The following is a 23,466-nucleotide window of genomic DNA, read 5'->3' as shown; positions in this document are numbered from 1 at the left end:
TTTTTAAGCTACGCTTTCTCTATCTGGCATGCTACCTGTTTGCATGACCGGCCTTTACAAATTATATACTTTTTTCAATATATTTTCAAAATGCAAAGGAATGTATATGCATATTTATTTTATAATTCTGTTAATGCTCCAGAATGAATCAGTAATTTTACAGTTTCTCTTAATAAAAAAAACTCTGAAAGTAATATTTGATTGGTGAGTTATTTAAAATAGAATTGTCAAAATTCACTGCACATCTGTAAAACACTCACTAATGCTATAAGCCCTTAATCATTGTGATTTACATGAAGACAAAAACCTCCCATATGACACACAAACACGACAGATGTACTCATTGTACAGTCTAGAACAGACGCACTATACAGGATTACATGTGCTTATTGCTCTCGTTAGTTTAACCAATCAGATGCAGTAAATCCTTGCGCCACCTCACCAATGAGGGTTCTTGAAGGCTGCAGGTGCCAGGTCTATTTCTCAGTGCCAGGAATAAATCTCAATCCTGCCGGGCAGATTACTGAGCGCACTTTTACACCTTCCGCGGGCCAAGGCCGGGACCCTTGCATCTGGGACAACTGTTCTGGCACTGTGGCACATGGCGCTCACCGCTGTTATCTTCTGATACATCTGTAGCTACATGTGCCACCGACGTGATTTTGGCAGGTTTGTGTACCTTCTCTTTTGTGCGTGTTGTTTCACGAATGTATCGTTGAATTTTACAGGATAGGCTTAGTGCAGCGTCTTATAATTCAGATAAAGTATATTCCTGCATTGGCTGTTTATATGTTCCTGGTAATTTGAGGTGGATGCACCGAATGCATCACAGTAATATATTTTCTCTGCAGATTTTGCATTATTGCATAGAGTATGTCCGAAGTGCCTTTTCGGACGCTGTCAGTGGATGAAACGCAGCACATTGACGTAATTGGTTGCCATAGGAGCCGATTAGGAGACAATCCATCCGGGTAGTCCGAAATGCGAGTGTGCGTATCTGGATTCCCCAATGTACTTGCAGTAGCCTGCAAGCGAGAAGGCAGTTAACAACAAATGCATGGGGGCTCAGATTTGATCTGGGCACTTTTTACCATTGCAGGGTGATTTTCGTATCTCCAGAGTCTCACCTGTCAAAATGTCTGAAGACAGCGAGTGGGTCGTGGAGAGCATCGCCGGCTATTTGGGGAGTCCCGAATGGGTCATTCCAGTAACCGACTTTATGGAAAACAAATGTACAGGTAGGCTAGCAAATACATTTGAGAGTGTATGCAAATACTCTGTGTTAATGGAATAAATATCCTGCAAATGTTTTTCGCGGTTTGCTGTGTTCCGTTCTAATGGCATCTTAAATGCGTATCATCGAGCTGAAGTAGGCTAACATATCATCTGACATCAGTTAGGAATTACACTAATTTTAGGTGCGTCCTTAAGTCCTTAAATATCGAACTCAGAGGTTTTTCTCAGTGTCAGCTACACAATTCTTCGCCTATTAGCTTTTCCGCACACTAGCACCAGTCATAGCCCTGGGTAAACTATCTGCGGTGGCTGTAATCGGCTCACTTCTAGCCGCTATGGTCAGGGTACATTCGACACAAAGGGTTGCTCTACTTGCCGGGCGCTTGTTTTCTGATCTCCGCACTCACGCTGCTGAAATGGCCGTCTAGGCTGATATGTCCTCACCGACAGGACAGAAGTACATTACACCACAAAGAATGAGTGTAAGCATATGCAACGTTTCACCAATCAATTGCAGACGGCGCAAGCGGATTCATTGGTTTTCATATTGCGCTTTGTGACCGTCCATTGGAATACTAAGGTAGACCCACCAAAATGTGGGCGTGGTACCAACTGAGGCTGCTATTTAGCCAAGCGGGGTTATGTCTTTGCAAAACAAGCGATTCTAAAATAATTTATAAGAATAACATATTGACAAGGAAGGCAATGCCTGTATGCCTGCTGTAGGCTACATGGTATTCCCGTGTTCCCGTGGGAAACGTGTCTTTACCGCTGCCTACAATGATACTTTTATTGATTTTTAAATCTAATACATTATTTAAGAGAGCTCGCCCTCATAATGGGATATTATACAGACAAAGATGTCGGCATAACGTAGGGTTAAAATGGCAAGGTTTAAAAGGAGGTACCTATAGTACCAGGAATGGCGCAAATGGGCACTTTGATTACAAATCAAAAAGTGTGTGTTACCCAAATGTCAAACATGTGACAAATATACTTTATCTTTCAGTAAAATCTCAGGGAATGCCGTGTCATGATATTTGTAGGATCTGTTGCACTGCATTAACATGCTCAGCAGAAACCTGTTCCGTCAGTCTGATGTGACTTTTTCTTCCCAGTTTTTGACGATGAAGATGAGAATAAACTGACGTACACGGAAATTCACCAGCAGTATAAGGTCTTGGTGAGTAAATGCTTAGGAGATGGTATTTCTCCTGGAATTAAAAGTTACCCTGTTGATCTTTTGAAAAATGTTATTAATCTGATAAGCACGTCTGCAGTGTAATGTCTACTCTGGAGTTTGGCCATTCCTATTGCCGTCTCTTCTTGAATGATGCACACTTACTGTTTGTGTGTGCCATTTTGTTTGGTCGCTGTGGAAATTCCTGAGTATGCGGAGCTGTGCTCCATTGTGGATTTTTAGAAATGAGGGAGACGAAGGAGACACACTACAGTGTGAGCAATAAATAAACCTTCCTCCTCTGCCGGCACTTTTTATGCAAAGTGTAACACAAGATGGGAAACAGAGTTGCTCCTACAGCTTCTTTGAGTGTCACAGCATCAGTTCATTATTTATGAAGGTTGTTAATGTGATGGAGCCCAAAAGCCAAACTCCACATCCGGTGTTATTTTATTTAGAATTCTACTTCATTAAATCCATGTCTATAAAGTCTGTTGAGTTCAGCGATTGCTCAAATTAAGTTCCCAAACTGCTTTGTATACAATAAATCAACAATTGCATTGAAGTGAAGGGCAGACATTTAAGGAAACCAGACCCAGGGTCGTTAAAGGGACAGTTGACCTCAGCAGACACATGCTTTTCTGGTGCTCAATGTCCGCAGTTCAGTAGAAGTAGCAGCTCTAGGCAAGTGCAGTTAAATTGGCTCAAAATATATGTTTGAAAATCAAATTGTGGGGTTCTGGTACACTGGAGTCTTCCGGAACAGAGGAGGTTTATGCTTCCATTCCAGTAATCATTTCCCCAAACGCTTTTGTGTAGCTCAGAAATAGCCAGCATTGTGTAATTAATCATGACTATGTTGTATGAAAAATAAGTAGCTGATCATATTTCTGTTTCCATTGCTGAATGGATCAATAGACTATTTTTCTATGACACATTTGTCAAAGTAGACTAGCCCCTGGTGACAACATTTGGCTAGTCTACTGTGCAGTGATTTGTGTATCGTTTTTTAATACACCAGGTTGAGAAGCTTCTGGAAAACTACATGGAGGAAGTGGGGATCAGCGAGCAGCAGTTTACAGACGCGTGCTCCTCTCCTTTCGCCCAGTCCAAAGCGCTGCAGGTGAGCGAAATCCCCTGAGCGGCAGATGGACAGGCCTCTGTCCACACTCCGTTATCTCCCACAGAGCACATGCAGGAGGACTTTGAGCGGGATGGAAGAGTCTCGTATCTGCTGGGAGTCTCACTCCGAGACCCGCTCTCCACTCCACTGACACGAGCCTGAGCTTCAAAAGGGCTTTCCCTGCGCATTCACATCCCATGAGCCTCTGCTGCACAATCGTCTATCCCATGATGCTTTGCTTCATTGCAGCTTAACAGTGGATGGCAGAGTTTATACACAGGCACAGCTAGATAGACTCACAGGAACAGCTATCAACCTCAGTGTGTAGTAGACATGTAGTAACAGCTATTATTCTGTAGTGTAGCTAATTGTCTCACATCACTGAAGCAGTTCACACAGTTGCATCATATCGACATCCACTATCACTGATGAAAAAAGGCATTTTCAACAGGAGTTAAACATTCCAAAAATTACTAAATAAAATAACAGTTTTGTATGTAGTGGCACATCATGGCAGTATTGCTAAATAATACTAATTCTCCACTTTTTTATTTGGAAAGCTAAATCAGAAAGAAAATAATCAACGCTCTAATGCGATCCCCATTACTGATTACTGGTTAATTTAAACTAATGGTCACTGCTACAAAAGAAGAAAGTTCCTCCTTATTGTCTGTTTACTTTAAGGATACATAGCGAAAGAAATGCTCAGTGTCAAATAAAGAATTCATGCCATTTTGTGCAAAGGGGTATTATCTTAAATACAAGCTTTTTTCCCCAAGCACCTGTTTTTTTTTGGTAATCATCTACTTATTTTGGGAGAAGATGTTGCTTGAGAAAGGGTTAACCGCGCTCTACCCTAGGCTAAGTCAGGCCAATATGTAACAGGATTAAGGCCCTGCTCTTAACTGGGTTACTCCGGCAGAATGGTGGTCAAGCGCTATTCTTGTTGAGTGACACTGGGTCCAAGCAAGGCGCTGTTCCTCTTTCCTGTGCCAGAAAAAGCCTGCAGGAGCGATTATGCTCATGGCCTAGTTTAGGGTCAGTTCAGCCCGTCCTAGCAGAGGAGGCTTACCACCTGAACACATGAATGTGTTTTCCTAGTTTTACTGCAGCACAGACGACACACTCAGCAGCTGTAGACCTGTGGGTGAGCTCGCACAACTCAGATACGAGGTTATACTGTGAAGGCCAGTTTATAGTCCGGCGACGGAGTGGCGCTCGACAGAAATCGCAGAGTGTTGGTGACCGTTCGATTGTCGCCCAGTGTATACCTCGGTCCTTTGCGAAAAGTATAAAAGCACTTCAGTCACCCAGGGTACGACATCCGTTGCACATCACCGGTGACTGTACTGTAAACTGGCCTTAATGGCCGACCCAATCACAGTGAAGAAAAGTGGTGTTCTGCCATTGTTTGTAGGCAGATGGTGAGGTAGCCATAGCAGGCACTTTGGTAGTGGAAGGACCTGCTCTTTGATGTGCTCCGGCTGACTCTCCCTCCCTCATCCCCAGGCCGTGTTCCAGCCGGTTCTGGCTACGGATGACTTCCAGGTGTTCCGCTCGCTGATGGTGCAGAAGAACGTGGAGCTGCAGCTGCAGGCTCTGCGCGTGATTAAGGAGAGGAATGGTACTGCACCTCTGCTCTTCCCCCAACCGCCCTGTATGCGCAGTTACAGCACATTACTGTACCTCTGCTCTTCCCCGACCGCCCTGTATGCGCAGTTACAGCACATTACTGTACCTCTGCTCTTCCCCAACCGCCCTGTATGAGCAGTTACAGCACATTACTGTACCTCTGCTCTTCCCCAACCGCCCTGTATGAGCAGTTACAGCACATTACTGTACCTCTGCTCTTCCCCAACCGCCCTGTATGCGCAGTTACAGCACATTACTGTACCTCTGCTCTTCCCCAGCCGCCCTGTATGAGCAGTTACAGCACATTACTGTACCTCTGCTCTTCCCCAACCGCCCTGTATGAGCAGTTACAGCACATTACTGTACCTCTGCTCTTCCCCAACCGCCCTGTATGAGCAGTTACAGCACACTACAGCACGGTTTCCAACTGAGTCACTCCACACGACTGCATGGATATCAAACAGACCCAATCCACACTACTGCATGGATATCAAACAGACCCACTCCACACTACTGCATGGATATCAAACTGACCCATTCCACACGTCTGCATGGATATCAAACTGACCCATTCCACACATCTGCATGGATATCAAACTGACCCATTCCACACGTCTGCATGGATATCAAACTGACCCAATCCACATGTCTGCATGGATATCAAACTGACCCATTCTACACTAAATGGTAAATGGTTGGCATTTATATAGTGCCTTTATCCAAAGCGCTGTACAATTGATGCTTCTCATTCACACATTCATACACACACTCACACACCGACGGCGAATGGCTGCCATGCAAGACACCGACCAGCTCATCAGGAGCATTTGGGGGTCTTTCTCAGGACACTTCGACACAGCCCGGGCGGGGGATCGAACCGGCAACCCTCCGACTGCAAGACGACTGCTCTTACTGCCTGAGCCATGTCACCCCACACTACTGCATGGATATCAAACAGACCCATTCTACACTACTGCATGGATATCAAACAGACCCATTCCACACTACTGCATGGATATCAAACAGACCCATTCCACACTACTGCATGGATATCAAACAGACCCATTCCACACTACAGTACAGAATCAAAGTGAGCCAATCCGCACTACCACATGGGTATCAACTGAGAAAAAACAATGATGAAGGTTATTGGATGAAGGAACAGCCTTGGTCTAAATAGTGAAACATCAGCACATGCTCATCTGCCTTCATTAGGCCTAATAACAAATCTATTTTTTTGGTCAGCAGTTCAGAGAGAACCTCAAGATATATACAGTTATATGGTACTCCAACTCGACATATAGTATATCCCATATAGTATATCTTTGATATCCCTGGGACATATTGACTAGCCCTGTTTTGGTGTTCGGTATGTGCGTGGGTAAAGAGTGTAAAGAGGGCGGTCTCTCCTGTGTGTGGCAGGCGTGCTGCCAGACTGTCTGACCAATGGGATGGACATGATGAGCGAACTGGAGCAGCAGGAGATGAGGATCCTGCAGGAGGTGCTGAGGTGAGCACTCCTCCTGCTCTCTTTTCCGGGCCTACAGCACCCACGTCCAAATGCATTCTAACAAGACACCGTCTCACCAGAGAGCACACAGCTCATGGGTGGAGCAAGGAAAGGAAAAAGGAGTTTAGAAATTAACTCTCCAAATTTATCATTTAAAATTTAGTTATAGATCAAATATTTGTTTGAGTACAGGCCTCAGTTGGTCCGTGTGAATGTGAATGTGATTCATTCAAGTAAATAACCACCCCCTGTCTGAGACTTTCCTCTGATGGATATTTTTCAATCAAACGGTTCTGTTATAGATAAATACCTTTATGGACATTAGGATAACACCACTCACTGCCAGTGCCCTTGGTTGGCTGTTGTTCAAAATTGCAGAGCAGTGAGAGGTCACCAGTGTGCTTTGATGGTTAAGTGCTAGCTCCAGCTGCTAGCCTCCCCCTGCTACATGCAGAGTCAGACATGGTTAAAGCGCTAACCCCAGCTATTAGCCTCCACCTGCTGGTAATCTTACAAGCTGTGGACAATATCGGTTTGTGGGGATTCATACATACATTCATACAAAGGGAACTGAGCAGTATATTTAATATAACAATTTTTGTAAATTTTGGGCTGACTGAATCGGTATTGAATAGCAGCTGTGGGAATAGCAGCTGTTGGGTTGAGGCATTTGTCAGTAAGCCTCAGGTTGAGCCTCAGGTCAGTCGTAGAGCCTGAATTGGTTGACTGATCTTGAAAGAAACTCGCTGATCCTTGTGATGGCCGGGACATCCCACCTGCCTGCCTCTGTCTCCCCCGATCTGCAGGAGGTCAAAGGAGGAGTATGACCAGGAGATGGCCAGGAGGACACAGTCTGAGGAGGTCCTGGAGCCTGCCTCCACCAGCAGCTCGGACCGGCCCATGCAGAACAGTGCCGAGTCACTGGGCCCAGTCCCGGCCCAGCCCACAAACACTCCCAAGGTGCCTTATTGCGATGTTGTTTATTCAGTCCTCCCTGAAAACACACAGAATGGTTCCACAGCCTTGTACCTGAAGAATCACTATGGTATTCTCCACTGCTTCTGTATGAATGTTGATCTCTGTGGTATTCACAACTGCTTCTATGTGAATGTTGATCTCTGTGGTATTCTCCACTGCCTCTATGTGAATATTGCTCTCTATGGTATTCTCCACTGGTTCTGTCCCAGAAGGGGGAGGTGAAGAGTAACAGGCAGCCAGATTTGGTGGCCAGCAGCCAGACTCAAATGCCTGTGCTCACCAACGGCGCCAGCACAAAGGTAACGGCCCTCCCAGCCAGCAGGGTGCAGAGTGGCACTTTCAACTTTGTAGTAGTGAGTGTGCCCTATCTGCTGTAGCCTGAGGTGTTAAATCATGTGGACTGTGCACACCCCTGTAGGTGAGCAGTGCAGCAGGGAAGAGAGATAAGGAGGAGACTGGCTCCAGATCAGAGGAGTGTGTGCAGAAGAGTGCAGCAATCAGTCCTACAGCATCTGTCAAGTTTCCTCCAGGTATGTTAACTCTATGGTACTTACAGGGACTGTAAGGTTTGATCTCTGGTGTGTCATTGTTCTCAGAATAGTACAGATTAATGCAGCACTCTTTTACCCGTCTTCACCAGAATTAGACCCATTTCACAAAATGTCAGACGTGAGCAAGTTTGAGCTGAAGTTTTCTGTTTAGCAATTTATCAAGAGAGGAACAGAAGACCGCTGTAGATACTTGACACCATCTGAACTGAGTTATATTCTGCAGTTATTTTGAATTACATGAACTCACCTCAAGAAACTGAAGTCAGGAGTAGCTTGGCTTGAGGCACACATGACTTTCATTCCCAAGATCAAGTCCCTCCTGCAGTACGATGGTGTTTTATGGTGTCCCATCTTCCTTGTTTACTTTACTTTAATATTTCTCCAGTTTCCAATTTTGTGTTTTCATGAACAGAGCAGAACAGTTCTATCAGTCCAGAAGTGATGCCACATTCAGTACTGCAGTATCTGCGTGGAGTGAGCAGGCTTACAGGTTCAGGGGCTGGTTGGAGGCTAGCCCTCTCCTGGGTATAGTCACTGTGTAAAGCTTTGCTGTGCAGGCCAGGACGGTGTGGATGCAAAGGTGTCCCCAGCAGTGAGGCCCCCCTTAAAGGAGCCCGGCTCTTCGTCATCGGTCAGGAGGAGCAGGGGCCAGGCGGGAGAGGCCTGGCTGGAAGAGGCGAGCAAAGAGGCCGGAATCTCGAAACCCTTCACCGTGAGTCTGCGCCACAGTTAGCGAGTCTCAGCGATAACGTTGTAAGATTGGAATGTTTTAGCCGAGTTGCTTCTATTACATTACACTACATTACATTACATTACATTACATTACATTATTGGCATACGCTCTTATCCAGAGCGACGTACAACAAAGTGTATACCCATAACCAGGGATAAGTCGCAAGTACAGACTTTGAGGCTGTTTTCAGAAGAGGCTTCCTCAGCATTGAAAGAGGATTCTGGCGTGTGTGTGTGTACTGTGTGTGTGCGTGCGTGCCTGTGTGTGTGTGTGTGTGTGTGTGTGTGTGTGTGTACTGTGCAGGAGCTGTCAGAGGCACAGCAGGAGCAGCTCCAGCAGAGGGCGCTGTATCTGAGGCAGCAGAGGGATAAACTGCAGGCCCTGAAGAAGGAGCAGCAGCGGCCCACACCTGTAAGGCTATAAGGCTCTTAAACCCTACCTACGCCCAAACCTGCAAGGCTATTAAACCCTACCTACGCCCAAACCCGCAAGGCTATTAAACCCTACCTACGCCCTCACCCACAAAGCTCTGAAACCATACCTACGCCCACATGAAGACCCTTTAATCCTAATCACACCTACACCTGTAAGGTTTTCTAACCCTAACCAACTCCTTATCTCTCCCCATCTAACACTAACCTCATCCTTATCTCTCTTCCTCAAAGACTCACCCTTATCACACCAGGGTTATTCTAATTGTTTATTATACCCAATACTCGCCTTTTCCTCCACTCATCCGTCACCCATCCTGAAGTACGGTGGAGGAGACGAGTATTTGGATGCACACCCCTCGTCTCATTGGTCCTGGACTGACCCGGAAATAGATTGAGGTCTGCAACCCTTTCAGTCCGAAGTCCATTAAGTAGTGGCTCCACCGAAATCCCAAATTTGGTTGAAAAATTTGGTCGGGTTTTAATAAGGGGCTCAGAACTATAGTGTAGCAGTTGTTTTGATTGGTTGGTTAGGTGTATAAGTATAAGTAAGTGTATAAGGTGTGTAAGGTTCATTAACTCTAACCACCCCCATACCTTGAAAACACTAACCCCAATGACCCCCGCACCTATAAAACTCTACAATCCTAATCACCCCCACACCTTAAAGACCCTTTAATCCTAACCACACCCACATCTGTAAGGCTCGTACACCTGACCCACACACATAAGACTGCCCTCCAATGTTTTAGTCAGGACCAGGCTGTTTTTAAGAACAAATCCCCCTCAGTCACGTTCAAGCAGCACATTATTTGACTTGTTCTGAAGGCACAATGCAAGCAGGAGGGGGACCCCGCCAACAGGAGCGTCACCGCTAACGGTCTGGCGACAGATCGGATCACCGCCTCGCAAACGGGAAGTGCGCCCCTAGTGGCACAGAATAAAAAGGTGACTTGTACTTTCCGTTTCCATTCCCCTTTATTTCTATCGAGACCATATGGCGAAGTGACGTTTTTATAGAACATTTTCCCATTTGTTTTTGCATTTGACAGGATGTCACCGCAGAAGAGAAGAAGCGTTTGCAGAAAAGGAAACACCTGGCAGAAAAGCTCAAAGAGGAAGTCATTAAAAAGTAAAGCCAAGAAGCTCCATCTTTTTCCGACCTTCTGAAAGAGGACTGTACCTTGACCATGCACGGACTGCTTTGGTGTCAGTGGACAGACAGGTTTTAACGGAACAGAATATTGAAGCCTCTTAGTCCGAAATAGACTAAGAAACAGTGTACAGATTTAACAATGTTTAGTACGTATAATTTTATATATACTCATTTTTCACTAGGTGTCGTAGTCTAAACCACTGTTGCCTATTAAAACGCAAGTACAGTAGCAAACTAAATATATTCCATTCCGATCCCCTCAAAGTGCAAGCCTAGCAGTGTTGAGACAAATTGTGCGAATGTGAAACTCAAGTATTTGAATTAACTTTTGGTTTTCCAGTCTTAAAGGATGTTACCAATTTAACATTTACAGAATGTTGAAAACGTACATGCCATAAACTGTTCAGCGCTGGAACTGAATCCTGAAATATTGCACATTTGCTAGAGCTGATTTAGAGATTACAGAGTAATCTTGGTTTGTGTACATAGTGCTGTGGGGCAGATGCAGAACCCAGGCATGGTTGCTTATTGTGCAAAGCCAAATCTATGACAATTGGCTAAGTTAAAGCTGTAAAACACTTGGGAAAATAATGAAAGAATTGACCAAATTAGTTAACATCCAGAACATTGTATATGTAGCGGTGTTATGAACACAGATGTCTGTGTAAAAGCTAGAAGTGGGTCAGCAGTAAATGAATGGGCAGTTTCATACTGACTATGCAAGTCTTTGTATCAGTACCTTCACAGAACAGGACCTATGGGCCTTCCACACCATAATCAGAACAGGACCTATGGGCCTTCCACACCATAATCAGAACAGGACCTATGGGCCTTCCACACCATAATCAGAACAGGACCTATGGGCCTTCCACACCATAATCAGAACAGGACCTATGGGCCTTCCACACCATAATCAGAACAGGACCTATGGGCCATCCACACCATAATCAGAACAGGACCTATGGGCCATCCACACCATAATCAGAACAGGACCTATGGGCCTTCCACACCATAATCAGAACAGGACCTATGGGCCATCCACACCATAATCAGAACAGGACCTATGGGCCTTCCACACCATAATGACCAGAGGCCAGCTTTCATTATTCAAACTCACTGAAATTGATAAGAGAAAATGGCTCATTTTCCTCCCACTGAGTTTTTCTGTCCAACCAAAATACCAAACTCCACAGAATAAGTAGCATTGTCATTCTCAAGAGCATACATGTGCATTTAAATCTGTGGACTATGTTTCCATAAGGAACAGATTTGGGGACCAAAAAAAAAAAAAAAAAAAAAAGCAACAAATCTAAAATTTCCTAAAATTACCAAAAACAATATCCTAGCCATACAATAATATATGGCTAGCTAACAGTGAATGAATTGCACTACCACAAGGTCATTTTCCTTTTAATATATTTGAACTAACTGGAAAACGTACGGACTTGTGTGATCAGATGACGATGATCTTTGTACAAAATTAGAAATGTAATTTGACTTCCATCAGCTTGGATATTTTACAAACATTTACAGTGTTATGGCAGCAGTCCTATACACCACACCTCCAATGCAGCAGACAGCGAGTTAAAAACAAAAAATTAAAATACGAAAACTTCAATCATTAAAATAAGACTAGGTTAGAATTTTTAATGCCAGGGTCACATTTAATCTGAAATCTTTTCAAATATCAAATGTATACAAATGATGTAGAATGGAGATAGTGGTAGTAAACGCACTTGTACAAAATTCTATGGCCAAAAAAAATAAAAATAAACTATTTTCTCTAAATGTCGTCCTCTTGGAAATGTTAGCATTTAGCCTCTGCACAGTCTGCGCTCGTTCAGAACGAGATGCTTGTTCGTTTCCCCCGATGCTCAGAAACCCAGCAGTCGACGGGAAGGTCTGGTGCCCCCTGATTTCGTAAGCGGTGTCGATGGGGGACGCCCTCCTCTCCCCGACCTGCTCCGCCTGCATCGTAACACTCAGAACAGCACTCGTTCAGACAGTCCTGTGCGCCCCAGAGCCCAGCACAGCACTGGGGGGGGGGGGCTGCGTGAAGACCCCTCACCCCCCGTTGGTACGATTAAAAACGAGACTTTCCCTGAACAAACGCGCACCTCTCACGGGCCAGAGAAACCCGGGTCGAGCGGAACAGAGGCCCTCGGGGTTCTCCGTGGGGTTCTCCGTGGGGTTCTCCGCGGGGTTCTCCGCGGGGTTCTCCGCGGGGCCTGCGGTGTTTCTGTACTGCGGTTTCCACGAGTTATTAAAAGCGGCGTCGCAGCTCTGCGCGTTACAAATCACCCGACGTTTGAATTAAAATGAGGGGGAGCCGATCCTTACGACCCGTGCTCAAAATCGCACCGGCAGGTCCAACTCCCGCCCCCCTTGTAAAATCTTCCAAAAAAAGGGGGCAAAATGATTTAAAACAAAAAAAAAAAAAAAGGAAAAAAAAAAAAAAACACGCTGTACAGTACTTTAATAAAATTATGAATACAGAATTCCTGGCTGCCGCAGTTCCGACAGGGCTCAACAACTGTCCCAGTTTCAAAGTTTCGAGTCCTGCTCCTTGGGAACTAAGATCGGTTTATTTTTGTTTTATTATTTTTTATCGATTTTTTACTTTTTTTTTTGCCTATCCCCCCCCTACCCACCCCCCTCCCCGAGTGTTAGGATCTGAAGCCAGTCAGGCATCCGTAACCAAGGCGCTGGCCCCGCCCGCCGGACTGCCCTGGCCTATGGGGGAGAGGCGGTGGAAGTGCGGTCCCTGAGGGGCGAGGCCTGGCGGTCCTCCTCCGTGCGGGGGGGAGGGCGGTCTCGCAGTCCAGGGGGGGGGCAGTGGGACAGTGGCACTGTCGGACCAAAGACCAGAACGGGGCGCTCCGCCTCTATGTTCCCAAACGAGGCCGCTTCCGTGGGGACTCTTCCTCCTCCTCTTCCTCATCTTCATCGTCGGGGTAATCCACCAGCCCCACCAGCGCGGTCTGTTTGAAGGCAACGAGAGCAGAGATCGGTTTCCCACGGATCGACTTGATCAGCTTATCCCCACAGCTTTGCGGTTTTCACTGTCAAGCCTTTCGTTTTGGACTCACACACTCTTATTGCATTACATTACATTACATTATTGGCATTTGGCAGACGCTCTTATCCAGAGCGACATACAGTTGATTAGACTAAGCAGGAGACAATCCTCCCCCTGGAGCAATGCAGGGTTAAGGGCCTTGCTCAAGGGCCCAACGGCTGTGCGGATCTTATCGCGGCTACACCGGGATTAGAGCCACCGACATTGCGGGTCCCAGTCATGCACCTTAGCCACTACGCTACAGGCCGCCCCACTCATCTGCTGCTCTGCAGATCACACTTTCACTGTGGCAGACGGGCGCGGCGGCGGCTCACCTTGGCCATGGGCGTGGCAGGCAGCAGGGTGGACTTTGCGCTGGAGCTGTTGGGGCTGGCGGGAGAGGGCGGGGGCACCGCGGGCTTCCCGTTAGCGCCGTTAGAGCCGTTAGCTGCCCCTGCGGAGAGAGAGACTGAGCACAAACTCAGCTTTAGGAGGAGCTCCACCTTCACTCACTCACTCACTGCAGAGGCCCGAGAGGCTTCAGCCCCAGGGGGGATAAGGCTCTGTGTGTCACTTCCTCCATTGGAATACAGGACAGGTCATTCTTACCCATTACGATGTGCTACAGGTGAAGCGGTTTTTACCCATTGGAATGCAGTACACGCAAAACAGATTTTAGCTGTTAAAATATGCAACAGGTAATGCAACAGGTATGGGGATTTTACCCATTGGAATATGCTACATGTAAAGGGTTAAGGCAGAGAATGGCAGTGAAATACCTTTTTTCGCCTGGATAAATTTCCCATAGCTCTCTGGGAAGTCTTCCTCAGACCTGCTCTTCTCCACGACTGGCTCTCCTTCATCATCATCATCTTCGTCTTCATTAAACCACATTTCTTCATCATCGTCCAGAGCCCGAGCATCTCGCCGGTACCTGAGCGAGCAGCAGAGGAACACTCAACAACCAACCGGGCCAGAACCGACCCAGTATGACGAACAAGGACACAACTGTCCACTGCAAAACGTCCACATCGTGACCAATGTGTTTACTGGAACCGAGGTGTGGAAACGTCTCAAATCAAAAATAGTTAATCAATGACCTACATGAATTTACATAAATGATGCTAATGACTAATATGAATAGTTCTGGTCCACGGTGTGGTGCTACAGACCCACTCTGCCGCTCACCTGTTGAGTCTCTGGTTCTGCCGCTCCCTCTCCTGCTCGTACTTGCTCTTCAGACCTTTGAAGGTCTGCACGTACTCGATGGACTCCAGCGCCGTGTAGAAGTTGTCCACTATGTGCGCTATGAGGGTCTTGATATCCTCCTGCAAAGGGTGTGGAGCAGTTATAGTCAGGGCTCTCACACTCTCCCACACACACTCTCACAGACACAGACACAGACACAGACACAGACACAGACACAGACACAGACACAGACACAGACACAGACACAGACACAGACACAGACACAGACACACTCACCACTTTGATGAACTCAAAGAGCTCGATGACAGCAGAGTTGAGGAGGTTGTATCTGGTCCCGTTGTCCAGAAGGGCGTTTATGACCGGCTCAAACAGGTTCCCTTTAATGATGTATCGGTTATAAAACTCATCCTTCAGACCGATGATCCTCCTCATGAAGCGGAGGGCACCTGTGTGGAACAGGGGGGTGGGCACACCTTTAAGATCGCTTCATTACCACAAACTCGCCTCGTTCATCCTTTACTTATCCGGCTGGGAACCCAACCCAGGGCCTAGCTTGTGAGGCGGATGCAGACGCTGGAGGCGGGCGACTCACACAAGGCCAGGAAGGTGTGCTTGGAGTTCATGAGCATGAGGACCCTGCGCAGCAGGTCCTTGGTCATGATGTAGTTCTTTATGTGGTAGGTGTGGTGCTCCACGCAGAAGGTCAGCAGCTCCAGGATCAGCGCCAGCAGCTGGGCCGTCTGGAAGTTATCTGTGAGGGCGGGCCACAATCAGCACACGGGGCCAAAGAGGAACCGAGACGCTCGTGTCCAAACTCAACCATGAAGGATGTTCTGCTTACCGGGACACACCGGGTTGATCTTGGTGGATCCCTCCGGTGAATCTAAAACACAAATGTTTTACAGACCGATATGAGGATTAATTTCTTTAAGAACAGCCACACCGTGAGCTGTGAGGGCTTTTGTCATTTTGGTCAGCTGAGGGAATTCAGTGGGATCTTCAGATTCAGACGCTTCCTAACTGCGGTGCGGTGACCTCACCTTCACTGCAGGTCTCCTCAGCAGTGTTGGCCAGTAGAGGGGCAGTGAGCACCTGCATGCAGTACTTATAGAAGAAACTCAGGAACTCCGTCTTCTCCGTTTTCTAAGGAAATTTGGGGGGGAAAAAGCCAAACCTTTTATTAAAAGGGAAGCCTGTTCAATTGGAAAGTACTCATGTGTGCAGTATAGTGCAGGGTGCAGCTGTGGTCGGCTTTACTCCACGTTCACGCCATGTGGGAGTTAGCGAAATTATCGCCTTCTGGCTGCGGAAAAAAACATCCATTTATTTATTATTTATTAACCTTCTTTTATACAGGTTAGGTGCGCTGAGCATCCATGCTCTTTTGCAGCAATGTTGCCCTATGAACACAAACTCCACACAAAAAGGCCCAGGCAAGCATTTCAACCCAGGAACGTCTTGCTGTGAGGGGGGACTCTGCTATCCACAGCAGCTTGTGCACAATGCTTGAACACGTTCAAGTGAGAGCAATGGGAAGCCCTGTGATGATTCTGCTTTCTCCCATATGACGAGAACACGTTCTGTGGCTAGGGGGCAGGGTCATGCAGGGTTCTCGATGCGGGACTGTGCACAGCAGGTGGGTTTTTACGTTGGTGGGGGCCAGCATGTTCTCCGGATCGATCAGCGTCCGCAGGAGGCCCATCAGCTGCACGGCCCCCCCCAGCTCGGGGTCCGAGTCGCAGATCATCTGCTTGATCACCACGTTGATCAGCAACACATCCTGCGGGAGAGGAGGGGCCGCAGGTCAGGAGAGCAACTCTCTCACACACTCACACTCACACTCACACTCACACTCACACTCACACTCACACTCACACTCACACTCACACTCACACTCTCACACACACACACTCTCACACACACACACTCTCACACACACACACTCTCACACACACACACTCTCACACACACACACTCTCACTCACACACACTCTCACTCACACACACTCTCACTCACACACACTCTCACTCACACACACTCTCACTCTCACTCACACACACACACACACACACACACACACCACGCTGCAGCAGCAGGGGACCCCACACTTACGTCGTCGGTCTGCTGGAGCTCCTGCATGACGAACTCTCGCACCATGGACGGGCTGAACTCCACCAGGTAGGAGAAGATGTCTGTGGCCGCTGCCCTCACCTGCAGGTCATCCATACCCTGAGAGAGCACACCCTCTATTAACACCAGCATACACCACAAAACCATCCCCTGTGGGAGCACACCCTCAATTAGCACCAACACACACCAGCAAACTCCACAAAACCAGGCTCTGCATAGTGCTTAGTTAAACCTTACAGTCCAACATTACGTCTCTGCACATTAACATCGATGTGACCAGGCTCTTCAGTGTATTTGGACACTGCAGGCTGGACTCACTCACCATCACTATCTCCAGAGCAGGCAGGATGCCCAGGTTAGCCAGGGTTTTGAAGAAGGCGTCCCTGTTCTGTGGTTGCAGTGTTTGTGAAAAAGCGCAGAACTCTTTGAAAAAGTTGACCTGTGAAGGAAAGGGAAAACGTCATTGGCCTGCCATTAAAACACCGAAGGAATGACCATCATCTGTTGCATTCATCATGTGGCCCTTTAAATACCCCTCCCTCCCTCCCTCCCTCCCTCCGCTGCTCTTACCAGCTCTCTCCTCTTCCCTGCCTCAGTGGCTTCATCCGTTAACTGTGCAAACACCTCCGTCAGAAACTTCTCATCTTCCTGAGATTCAGAGAACAAGAACACCACAGTAAACACGGCGCATGTCTTCAATCCCTTATAACACAACCTCAGGCAGGGAAGAGCTGATGCCCTTATAACACAACCTCAGGCAGGGAAGAGCTGATGCCCTCAGAACACAACCTCAGGTAGGGGCAGAGCTCATGCCCAGATAACACAACCTCAGCTAGAGCAGGGTCGATGCCATCCAGACAGCACATCAGGTAAACCAATACAGATGCCATTTCTCAGCGAGCAATGGAAAGATTCTCACTGTCACAACTGCCCAAGTAGAAACATATTACAGCTTACACCACGCTGACTTTAATCACATAATAAATACGAGACGCTTGTGGGATTGTTTGTAAGAGGAGCTGGAGCAGAAATGGAATCGACCAGGGGGGGCAGGGCTTCAGTACGATGCGAGTACAGGAGTAAAAGGAGGAGGAGGAATCCAGGAGCAGAGACCGTTGCTGTATGCTGGAGTTGCTAAAGGTCCACTACAACGGAAATTAAATATGTAAGAGAAAGGTAAGGATAGAGGCTGATACAGTTGTTCACTTCGCATCGCATGTCTGTAGAGAATAGTAAAGTGAATGTGCGCACAAACTATGACGAACAAAAACACCGCAGTTATTCTTCATTTCGGGACTCGACTGCATCAGCTTTGCCAAACTTTTTATTTACCCAGTCACCCAGGGGACAAAAGCGTCAGCTTGAATACGTAATCATTCTTTTCCTCCCTATTTTGAATGCCCAATAAGACTGCTCATGACAGCATCCTGTGTTGTCTCACCACAGCTCACAGGTCAAGTGTGTGCACAGACATGACGTGTGCAGCTTATCTGGGTGAGCCACTCAGCAGTCTCACTCAGCCACTAAAGACTCAGTCACACAGTACTTACGCAGCAAAAATATCATGCAATTCTTAACAAAAACAGAGGGCGCCACCATATATAGATTTTAGGAAGCAAACAAAGCAGCACAACACTGCACAACCAGTCCGACACAAAATCAGTCACAAAATACACAACTGCAATCTGGGGAATCACATAACATAAACACTGGAGAAGAAACCTTCAGAAAAATAACTGGTGTCATAAATCAGAGTCAGACACAAAGCAGCGGACCAAAAAGGCCCGGGGTTGGACGGTCTGGGCGAACATCACGGAATGAGCGCGATCGGCAACAGAACACCGGTGCCGCCGGCGCGACTGAGGACTAACCTGCAGCATGCTGACGATCTCCACCTTGTTGAAGAAGATGAAGGAGGTGAGCGTGGACAGGAAGTTCTCCTCGAACACGGAGGGGGTGGGCAGGATGATGTCCTGGATGTACTGCACGCGGTAGGTCTGGTGGATCTTCTGCCGCAGCTCCGAGTCCGTGATGGGGATGACCTCCTTGAACTTGGCGGTCTTGGTGAGGAAGTCGCGGTGGCGCCTGGGCTGCACCAGGGCGGGGTCGTACTCCAGGCAGCCCACCACGTCCATGATGCAGTCGTCGGAGAACATGACCTCGAAGAGCGCGGCCTTGTTGAGGAAGAGCACGCCGCGCACGATCTCGTGCAGGTGGTGCAGGCCCTCGCGGTTGTCCAGGTCCTCGCAGGCCTGGAAGAGCTGCAGCAGCCGCTTGATGTAGCCGTCGCTCATCAGCGCCAGGGCCAGCTTCTCGCGCCGGATGGGCGAGGACAGCACCGAGGTCACCAGGTCGGCCAGCTCCTCCAGCTTGGCCAGCTCGCAGGGGGGCAGGTCCACCAGGTGGCTGGTCTCCGGCAGCTCCTCCATGCGCTCCTCCTCCGACTCGTCGATGGGGTCCTGAGTGATCTCCACGGCCGGGTCTTTACCCTGCACCTGAGACAGGGACCACGCACGCACACGCATGCAGAAAAACACACACACACACACACACACGCAGAGAAACACACACACACACACACGCACGCACGCAGAGAAACACACACACACACACACGCAGAGAAACACACACACACACACGCAGAGAAACACACACACACACACACACACGCAGAGAAACACACACACACACACACACACGCAGAGAAACACACACACACACACACAGAGAAACACACACACACACACACGCAGAGAAACACACACACACACACACGCAGAGAAACACACACACACACACACGCAGAGAAACACACACACACACACGCAGAGAAACACACACACACACGCAGAGAAACACACACACACACGCAGAGAAACACACACACACACACGCAGAGAAACACACACACACACACGCAGAGAAACACACACACACGCACGCAGAGAAACACACACACACACACGCAGAGAAACACACACACACGCACGCAGAGAAACACACACACACAAGCAGAGAAACACACACACACAAGCAGAGAAACACACACACACGCAGAGAAACACACACACACACACACGCAGAGAAACACACACACACACAGAGAAACACACACACACACAGAGAAACACACACACACACAGAGAAACACACACACACACAGAGAAACACACACACACACAGAGAAACACACACACACACAGAGAAACACACACACACACACACGCAGAGAAACACACACACGCAGAGAAACACACACACGCAGAGAAACACACACACACACGCAGAGAAACACACACACACACACACAGAGAAACACACACACACACACGCAGAGAAACACACACACACGCAGAGAAACACACACACACGCAGAGAAACACACACACACACGCAGAGAAACACACACACACGCAGAGAAACACACACACACGCACGCAGAGAAACACACACAAACACACAGAGAAACACACACACACGCAGAGAAACACACACACACGCAGAGAAACACACACACACGCAGAGAAACACACACGCGCAAAGAAACACACACACACACGCAGAGAAACACACACACGCAGAGAAACACACACACACGCGCGCAGAGAAACACACACACACACACGCAGAGAAACACACACACACACACACGCAGAGAAACACACACACACACATACGCAGAACCGCAAACACACACGGAGAGATACACGTGCAAACACACACAGCCCGCATGCAAGCAAGCACACACATGCAGAGAAACAAAAATCACACATGCAGGCAGAGAGACACACACAGAAGGTAGGTTACAGAACGAAAAGTATAATGAACCAAAATTTTTTACAAATAATAGTTCACATATTGCATATTATACTGAATTCAAAGCAAATGCTCACCATAAATGGGTTTTGTCTATAGCTTATGAATGACAAAGATTTCCGCTAACAGCAGCAGCGTTTCATACGTCTCTCTCTCCCCCCCCCCCACAGCTGAATCACTTCAAAGGTCAGCCCCATTACACCATCTTATCTTAATTACATCTGCAAAGCAAGCAGCTGGCCGAGACTACTCTTCACATACTGCACTTCATATTACGTTTTCCAATAGTTTATATCCATACTGTACAATTACAATAATTGTGGCAATTACAAGAACTGTGGCTACATTGTCTAAATACACAGCTGTGGACATACAACTTTATTTTTTTTAACTATTTTAACCGAATATAGCCTATTTGTTTCCATGCACAATTCCATTAATCAATATATTTGACTAAAGTCCCATTGATGTAAAAACACCACACTTCTACAAGTACCTGGCAAATCTTTTCCCAAATTTCATCGCAGCCTGCCTTTTCCTGGAAGCTGAGAGCCAGGTCATAATTCTCTGCTTCAGACCAAACAATCAATGTGTCCTGTTAAGAGGAAAAACAATTGAACACAAATTTAAAAAGGGCACACTGATGTAAACAAAGAATCTCAAACTTTTGCTTTTGTTTGGCACCTCCATGACAACCGCTTTCTCTCTGTAAACCATGTACCCTTAATCGTGACCTACAATAGACTCTGCTGAGCCCCGCATACAATCCACTCAAGAGTACAATACTAAATTCTACCTTCCCATCACAAGAACACTGCCGGTGTTATTCTGCTTTTACTTTTTACGAAAGAGTATGTTTAAAAAAAAAAATTGTATGACTCTTGTAGTGTACAAACAAAAAACGATGAAAGGTTGTTAGGCAAGACAGTTTACCAATGTGGCGTCACGTTTTAGAGGACAATACAAGTTACAACTGAAGGCTCTCAAACACGAACATTTCGTAAGGATTTTGAGAAATGCAAATGCAATACCGGGTTATCATAAACTCTTAACGCAAACGAGATATTATCGCCACATAATACTTACTTGTTGTTTCTGATATGCGGTGTTGGGACTGATTCTGGATTCTAACAAAATCGAACCTAGAACACAAGAACGTATCACAACAGTCACACCAATGCGAGAGCAATTTTAGCATTTAATTTCCGCTCCAAGAACTATTAGCAAACTAGCGAATGAGTGTTGTGTAAAACACCAACCCACTTAGAAAAACTTTTTCTCCCTTCCAACAACAGTGGCCAGAAACAGCAGTTTAGCTTTGTCGCCATTAAATTTCTGTTTATGCAAACCAGCTAAGTTAGATAACAAGGATGGCTAATGGTAATGCCACTGCCAATAACAAATCGTTAAGTTACATGTTCGTCAATTTTGGTAGCGGCGAGCTAAAAAAGCTATAGTACTAAAAATAGTGCTTTGACTGGTGGGCAAACGTACGATGTACAATTATATGACTTAGACGTTTAACTGTTACGTATCCTGCAATAACCCAAAGTACGTGAAAAACAAAGCAGTGGCGCAGGACCCACTGGTACACGTTCAACAAGAGTTAGCCGTCTGGCTAACTGTAGTTAGCATGTACTTGGGAAAGGTAGCTAGATAGCTAGCAACCAACCAAGTTAGAGAAAAGTTCACTTTTCTCAGCCGATTCGCTTTCTGTGTTATGGAGATTATACAGCAGTATCCAACAAACGGTACTGCTTTTAAAACAGCCATAATTTATCATAGAGGGCTATCACTTGGGAAATAATGTAGCAAGCGAACAATGACTGGCTGTGAAGTTTGCTGGCGTTAGCTTCCACTTCAACCGGCTAAACTAACCTCACTGCCTGCAGCCATGTAGTTGCACAGCCGGTTCGGATAACGTTAAAACAATATGCTCCTTAACGAAAAAGAACATCGCATTGCAAGGAAACCATAGCTACATATTGATCAACCTAACGTCCAACCTAAATGAGAGCAATCGCATAGTACGATGCTAGCGTTAGCCCACTAGCGCCGTGGAATTTGCGGCCTACCAGCTCAGTCAATGCTACTCCATACTCCGTGATAAGCAGTTGCAGATGCTGGAGACGCCAGGCAGAGCTCCGCTTTAACACGGCCACGGGCAAAAACTTACCGTCCGATTCCGCCCGAACCAACAAAGATATACCCTTCTGCCGTTCGACAAAGGTGGATGAGACATGTCCAGTCCCTCTATCGTCCCACTGTCGGTCTTCATTTAACGTGTAGACTTTCACACGCCGCCGAGTATCCGACATGGTTCCCCCACTTCTTCACCCTCTAATAAATTATATTTCTTAACCCAGAGCTTTAAACTTTGTTTCTACCCGCATGTTCCAAACACCCAATTGAGTCTGTTGTACACAGTTCTGTAAAAGAACAGGCTCTCGAGCATACTACAGTAACAGTATTTTATGGAAGATTGAACCAACAAAGTGAAAATCTACTGTTACAGACACAAAAACAGTGTATCTGGACCTCCTCTCTACAAACCGCTGTCCGCCATCTTGTAATCCGATCTTGTGTCTTTTCCTTTCCGAGTCCGACGTCAATCACACAAGCGGCCGCCGCGGGGTTTCCTTTAAGGGGCTACAGAAGCCGGTAGGCGTTGTGGCGCTAACATCCATTGACTACTTTACAATAGTATTTGAGGTATGTTGAC

General features: G+C 47.0%; 2 protein-coding genes across 4 annotated transcripts; one reads left to right on the top strand and one right to left on the bottom strand.

Moving 5' to 3' along the window:
- Positions 1-559: 559 nt before the first annotated feature.
- LOC133118246 (cilia- and flagella-associated protein 36-like) lies at positions 560-12,318 on the top strand. Of its 2 annotated transcripts, XM_061228081.1 has the most exons (13): positions 560-669; positions 1,100-1,238; positions 2,355-2,419; positions 3,438-3,539; positions 5,049-5,163; positions 6,594-6,681; positions 7,488-7,641; positions 7,869-7,958; positions 8,078-8,189; positions 8,768-8,922; positions 9,247-9,354; positions 10,203-10,322; positions 10,427-12,318. In XM_061228081.1, exons 2-13 carry the CDS (start codon positions 1,136-1,138, stop codon positions 10,508-10,510), a joined length of 1,296 nt encoding a protein of 431 aa, XP_061084065.1. In that variant the 5' UTR covers positions 560-669; positions 1,100-1,135; the 3' UTR covers positions 10,511-12,318. The 2 variants fall into 2 exon arrangements, with proteins under 2 accessions (XP_061084065.1, XP_061084064.1); XM_061228080.1 differs by lacking the exon at positions 560-669 and having other exon boundaries at positions 996-1,238.
- Positions 11,925-23,343, bottom strand: LOC133118245 (serine/threonine-protein phosphatase 4 regulatory subunit 3-like). 2 transcript variants are annotated; one of them, XM_061228077.1, is made up of 16 exons: positions 22,921-23,343; positions 21,831-21,886; positions 21,241-21,339; positions 18,800-19,423; positions 17,499-17,576; positions 17,251-17,367; positions 16,911-17,027; positions 16,446-16,577; positions 15,838-15,940; positions 15,639-15,680; positions 15,390-15,548; positions 15,074-15,243; positions 14,777-14,916; positions 14,368-14,522; positions 13,924-14,057; positions 11,925-13,511 (listed from the first exon to the last, which is right to left on the bottom strand). In XM_061228077.1, the coding sequence occupies exons 1-16, from the start codon at positions 23,060-23,062 to the stop codon at positions 13,416-13,418; spliced, it is 2,364 nt and encodes a 787-aa protein (XP_061084061.1). In that variant the 5' UTR covers positions 23,063-23,343; the 3' UTR covers positions 11,925-13,415. The 2 variants fall into 2 exon arrangements, with proteins under 2 accessions (XP_061084061.1, XP_061084062.1); XM_061228078.1 differs by having other exon boundaries at positions 23,298-23,339.
- Positions 23,344-23,466: the final 123 nt, after the last annotated feature.

The sequence above is a fragment of the Conger conger genome, chromosome 18 (genome assembly GCF_963514075.1).
Source record: "Conger conger chromosome 18, fConCon1.1, whole genome shotgun sequence".
Classification (NCBI taxonomy): Eukaryota; Metazoa; Chordata; class Actinopteri; order Anguilliformes; family Congridae; genus Conger; species Conger conger.
The sequence above is the reverse complement of the archived record's forward strand: the minus strand, read 5'-3'. Positions and strand labels throughout refer to the sequence as shown.

Coding starts and splice junctions, on each gene's coding strand:
- LOC133118246 (XM_061228081.1), top strand. CDS start 1,136: ATGTCTGAAGACAGCGAGTGGGTCGTGGAGAGCATCGCCGGCTATTTG. Junction 5,164..6,593: donor CGTGATTAAGGAGAGGAATG/GTACTGCACCTC, acceptor TGTGTGTGGCAG/GCGTGCTGCCAGACTGTCTG. Junction 8,190..8,767: donor ATCTGTCAAGTTTCCTCCAG/GTATGTTAACTC, acceptor TTTGCTGTGCAG/GCCAGGACGGTGTGGATGCA.
- LOC133118245 (XM_061228077.1), bottom strand. CDS start 23,062: ATGTCGGATACTCGGCGGCGTGTGAAAGTCTACACGTTAAATGAAGAC. Junction 15,681..15,837: donor TGAGGAGACCTGCAGTGAAG/GTGAGGTCACCG, acceptor TTTGTGTTTTAG/ATTCACCGGAGGGATCCACC. Junction 15,244..15,389: donor GCACACCTTCCTGGCCTTGT/GTGAGTCGCCCG, acceptor TGTTCCACACAG/GTGCCCTCCGCTTCATGAGG.